The following is a 5,971-nucleotide window of genomic DNA, read 5'->3' as shown; positions in this document are numbered from 1 at the left end:
GTTTTACATGAGTAGAATGTGCCCTTTTATTTTAAATCATCTCTGGGTTATTTGTAGGGCCTGCCTGATGTTTATCATAGAATCATAGAGTTGGAAGAGACCACAAGGGCCATCAAGTCCAACCCCCTGCCAAGCAGGAAACACCATCAGAGCACTCCTGACATATGGCTGTCAAGCCTCTGCTTAAAGACCTCCAAAGGAGGAGACTCCACCACACTCCTTGGCAGCAAATTCCACTGTCGAACAGCTCTTACTGTCAGGAAGTTCTTCCTAATGTTTAGGTGGAATCTTCTTTCTTGTAGTTTGGATCCATTGCTCCGTGTCCGCTTCTCTGGAGCAGCAGAAAACAACCTTTCTCCCTCCTCTATGTGACATCCTTTTTACATGAGTAGAATGTGTGCTTTTATTTAAAATGTATCTCTGGGTTATTTGTGGAGCATAGGAATTCGTTCATTATTATTTTCTTCAAAATATAGTCCACCCCCCCCCAACAAGGTCTGAGAGAGTTTGCTGACCCCTGGTCTACTCTACGGGTTCCCCAAGTGGGTGCTGCTGCCTGCGGGCTGCAGGGAGATTAACTAGTGAGGCACTAAGAAGACAAGGGTTGGCAGGGGGTGCTTGAAGTGTAAATGACTATCATACTTTGAAAAGCTAGTATCACTGGATCAAGTTCATTAATTTTGTTGAATTAAGCTAAATAGTTAAAATTGGATTTCGAATAAATTAGTCGTTACTAATAAGGTAGGGGATGAGTTTATGGAACCAATGGGGTGGTAGCCTAAAAACCTTTTGGACCTCTGCTCTATTCTATTCTAACCTCTTCCAGCAAGATGGATTAGGAGTTAAGACTGCATCTTTAGTTTACTGCTCTGATACATGTATCCTTGGATTGGCAAAATGTGATGCATTATTCCTCCTGGCAACCACTCACAGCTTTTTGGAATGAAAAAACAACAGTGAGGAGTGAATGTTGTCATAAATGCACTTTAAATGTAGATTAATTATATACCCAGAACCTGTAATTTTTCTTCTCAGCTATATTTGAACGTTTTTCTCGGGTGTCATGTAATAGACTAATGACAGGATTTTTTAAAAAGCGTACATATCTTTCTGATCTGCAGAGGGCACCAAATAGTTTTGCAGCAGAGACTTGGAGCAATGGGAATTGTAACTGTCAGTCAAAGAGGTACTTGCTCTCCAATGGTCATTGTGAGACACAGAAGATTAAGTAGGAGTGTTTTCCCCCTATTCATGAATGTATAAAACCCAATGCTCTTTTACTGTTCCTGCCCTCCTTCTCTCAGATGAATCAGGAAGAGATGCTGTGAAGTGCTTTTTAAATCTCCGCTCCAACCGCAGTCCCAAGACATGGGAGCATATCACAAGGACAGTCACTTTAAATTCAACAGGTGAATCATAAAGGGGGCTATTGTTGCCATGATTTCAACTTTCATAAATTTCTGTAGCATTTGCTGTTTCATCTGATTTCACTGAAAGAGGGGGCTTTTCTTCCCCCAGCAATCCCCCAGCTGGTGGGTTGAATGAAGAGGACTTTTCCCCAATCAAGTCTTCCTTGATCTCATTCGATAAAGAGCACTAGAGCAATTCTGAACGATTCTCTCTTTTTACAGATGCTGTTTCCATAACCGCTTGCAAAGCTGAACACCGTCATCTTAACGATGAACACGACGATACGCTGGGCTCTAACTTTTCAGCCTGTGTTGGTTAATGCCACTGAAGAGTTCAACGATTCGGTCCTTCTCGGCAGCAGGAGCGACAATGGATTCTGCGAAAAGGTGTTCATTAAAGCCGAGGTCTTCTTGACCCTGGGGATCATCAGCCTTCTGGAGAACATCCTCGTCATCCTTGCCGTGATCAAAAATGGCAACCTGCATTCTCCCATGTACTTTTTCCTCTGTAGCCTGGCTGCAGCAGACATACTGGTGAGTATGTCCAATGCCCTGGAAACCATCATGATTGCCATCCTGAGCAATGGCTATCTCATCATGGAGGACCGCTTCATCCAACATATGGACAATGTCTTTGACTCAATGATCTGCATCTCTTTGGTTGCCTCCATATGCAACCTTTTGGTCATAGCCATCGACAGGTACATTACCATTTTCTATGCACTCCGCTACCACAGCATCATGACCGTGAAGAAAGCCCTGGCTCTCATCGGGCTCATCTGGGTCGCCTGCATCTTTTGCGGCATCATGTTCATTGTCTACTACGAGAGCAAAACTGTCATTGTCTGCCTCATCACCATGTTCTTCACCATGCTTTTCCTCATGGCCTCGCTGTACGTCCACATGTTTCTGTTTGCGCGCCTGCACGTCAAGCGCATCGCAGCCCTCCCGGTGGACGGAGCCCCCCACCAGCGCACCTGTATGAAAGGGGCGGTCACAATCACTATTCTCCTCGGGGTCTTTGTTGTCTGCTGGGCTCCTTTCTTCCTTCATCTCATTCTGATCATCTCCTGCCCAACCAACCCACACTGTGTTTGCTACACCTCACATTTCAACACATACCTGGTCCTTATCATGTGCAACTCCGTCATCGATCCTCTCATTTATGCCTTCCGGAGCTTGGAGATGCGAAAGACATTCAAGGAAATATTCTGCTGCTGTTACGGCATAGGCTCAGGACAGTGCATGCTCTGAAGTGCTCACCTTCTGCTGTCTATGAAGGCATTAGGTGGCTAGCTTTGAGGCAAAAATCCTAAATACTGTCTGAAAGTGTCATTGCTAAGAATGATAAAGGGGGAAAGCTTAAGGACTGAGGGTAACAGGGGGAGAGCTATGATTTCCTCGCTGCTGCCACCTTTCACCTTTCAATGGCAAAAGAGTACATTAATGCAGTATGCTTGCACTTTTGTAGGGATCACAGAAGCAAATTTGCAGTACTTGAGAGGAACTGATGTAAATTTCAGTACCCCAGCACCCGTGCTTCTCACTGTTGCATATAATAAAATTTCAGCAGATATACTTTCTCGTGTTGTGTGACACTGCAGGCACTTGGCAAGTTGCACCTGACAAGGACCTATGAAAATGATCTATGAAACCTCTAACATTGGCTGAAAGTTTGGCTATCCTAGCTACACATACTGGGGGTGGGGGGGGAGCTCCTTTGAACACAGTAAGACTTGGTTTTAAAAAGATGTACAGAACTGTGTGACATGGCTGCAGTCCCATGAACATTACATAAGGGTAAATATTACTCTTTATGCAAAAGAGTAAACCTGATTAGGATTACACTGTAACTAATATCCTTTTTACTATGTGCTAGCAAATCATAGTTGCTGCTGTTGCTGCTTTTCAGTGCATGCCATCAGCACTGTGCTAAAGGTCTTATCTGGAGCAGGCTGTATGATGAATGCCACACTTCTTTTGCCAGACGGACGAAAAGCTAGCAAGTCACAGAACTGCTGCTGGAAAAGACTTTAGATACTCATCCTTGTGTTCTCAGAACAAACATGAGAAAGATACAGTCAGGTGACAGCTTTCATTGCCTGCAAACATTCTAATTCCTTAAAGGATACCAGCAAATCTGAGATCACATGTGTTTCCAAAGAGTGTATTCTATTGCTGTTCCATTATTGAGAGAGAGAGAGAAAACCCACAGTTCTTTTCTAGCTTCTTGGATGGTGTGTTCTGTGGGGAAATGGTTGTTTGTTCGCTAAGCTTTCCCTGACAGTAGACTTGTTCAAAGAGTGAACACCTGTTTATTTGTACGGCTCAACTCTTTTATTGCATACATATTGTTGTACACAGGCCTGATATTTTATGGCATGGTAAATAATATAATTTAATAAATAAATTATTGTGCACACAGATACATGGACTGTACACTCATTGAAGGTTACATGTGAATAACTGTAGGAGCATGCAGCTAATCTATTTGTGTACACAGAAGGCTTGTACACAATGAACAGACACAAGCTGTCTCTACATGTATGCAAATGCCTGTGTGACAGAGTGCCCCCTTGTTCAGCTCAGCTATTTTGTACACAGGTACGCAAATTGTACACTGGTTGGATGCAATGTGTGAACACCCCGACTTAAACAAAATGCACACTTGTTGGATGTAATATAGTTGTCTTTTAAAGGTTATGAGTAAAGGGGTAAAAGGTAAAAGAGCCTGGACAGTTAAGTCCAGTCAAAGACGACTATGGGATGTGGCACTCATCTCACATTTCAGGCCAAGGGAACCGGCATTTTTCGACAGACAGCTTTCTGGATCATGTGGCCAGCATGACTAAACTGCTTCTGGTGCAACAGGACACTGTGACGGAAGCCAGAGCTCACAAAAACACTGTTTACCTTCCCACCACTGTGGTACCTATTTATCTACTTGCACTGGTGTGCTTTCAAACTGCTAGGTTGGCAGAAGCTGGGACAGAGCAACAGGAGCTCACCACCATTGTGCAGATTCAAACCGCCAACCTTCCAATCAGCAAACCCAAGAGGCTCAGTAGTTTAGACCACAGCACCACCCGTGTCCCAAGGGATATGAGTAGCAACCCCCAGTAAGGATTGAAAATGCTGTCCCTTTAGCTGCTTGTTCTCTGTAACAAAGTGCAGGAACAAATCCATGCTACCATGAAGGAGCATTTCCACCCCATCTCCACCCCCCATCGTTCAGCCTGAACACTGAGGTCCAGCTCCAAGGGCCTTCTGGCGGTTCCCTCACTGTGATAAGCAAGTTTGCAGGGAACCAGGCAGAGGGCCTTCTCGGTAGTGACATCCGCCCTGTGAAAAGTCCCCCCATCGGATGTCAAGGAAATAAACAACTATCTGACTTTTAGAAGACATCAGAAGGCAGCCCTCTTTAGGGAAGTGTTTAATATAGTATGCTTTGTCATATTTTTAATATTCTGTTGGGAGCCTCCCAGAATGGCTGGTGAAACCCAGCCAGATGGGTGGGGTATTAATAATAATAAATTATTATTATTACCAAATACTTTCTGCCCCCACAAGCATGTGATAAGTGCAGCATAGGAACAAAGGAATCTACCTCATACTGAGTCAGATCCGGTGGTCCATCTAAATCTATATTTTCTACATGGATTGAAAGAGACTTCCTAGCCCTACCTGGAGATGCCAGGGATGAAACCTGGAACCTTCTATGTGCAAGACAAATGCTCCACAACTGAGCTATGGCCCTTCTCTAGAGGTCATTTTTGTACCTCTTCTGGACAACCTGTTCTATGCATTCTCGGGACACCAACTGCATAGAGTTGCTCCTAGAGAGAACTGATGCACAGCTGATTCTATAATCAGCCCCACCTTCCTACCTCCTGAGGGAGGGGGATAATTTTCTGTTTTCAACTTAGAAGAAAACCCTAAGAACACTGTGATGGAAGCACAGAAATGCCATTTACTTTCCCACCGCAGTGGTACCTATTTATCTACTTGCACTGGTGTACTTTTGAACTGTTAGGTTGTCAGGAGCTGGTACAGAGCAATGGGAGCTCACCCCGTAATGGGGATTCAAACCGCCAACCTTCTGATCAGCAAGCCCAAGAGGCTCAGTGGTTTAGACCACAGCGCCACCCACATCCCATACTGTGGGTTGTATTCAATTTTAGTTAGGGAAGCTTTTAATATTTGATGAATTCTTGTATTTTAATATTTTGTTGGAAGCCACCCAGAGTGGCTGGGGAAACCCAGCCAGATGGGTGGGGTATAAATAATAAAATAGTATTATTATTATTATTATTATTATTATTATTATTATTATTATTATTCACATTAGACCCACTGAAATTAATAGGCATGACAAACTTATCTTTATTAATTGCCATGAGTCTCCACTGAGTGAAACTTAGTTGGAATCAACTGTATTAATTTAACATTTTTATAAACCATTTCACAGCCAGAAACATAGGAGCTAACTCCTAGGGGCTGAGGTCCCTTTGCCCCCCCACTAAAATATTTAAAGGGGCTGCCCTCCCAAAGTTAATGAACAT

At 43.6% G+C, this 5,971-nt stretch overlaps 1 protein-coding gene across 1 annotated transcript; it reads left to right on the top strand.

Moving 5' to 3' along the window:
- The first annotated feature begins 1,236 nt into the window (after nt 1-1,236).
- Nucleotides 1,237-3,608, top strand: MC3R (melanocortin 3 receptor). The gene is given in 3 exon segments (XM_081196539.1): nt 1,237-1,409; nt 1,632-1,672; nt 1,674-3,608. Coding segments are annotated over 3 exon segments (1,185 nt in total). The 5' UTR covers nt 1,237-1,255; the 3' UTR covers nt 2,664-3,608.
- Nucleotides 3,609-5,971: the final 2,363 nt, after the last annotated feature.

Source organism: Podarcis bocagei, assembly GCF_964188305.1.
Source record: "Podarcis bocagei genome assembly, chromosome: 5".
Lineage (NCBI taxonomy): Eukaryota > Metazoa > Chordata > Lepidosauria > Squamata > Lacertidae > Podarcis > Podarcis bocagei.
This window is presented reverse-complemented; position numbering and strand designations above follow the sequence as displayed.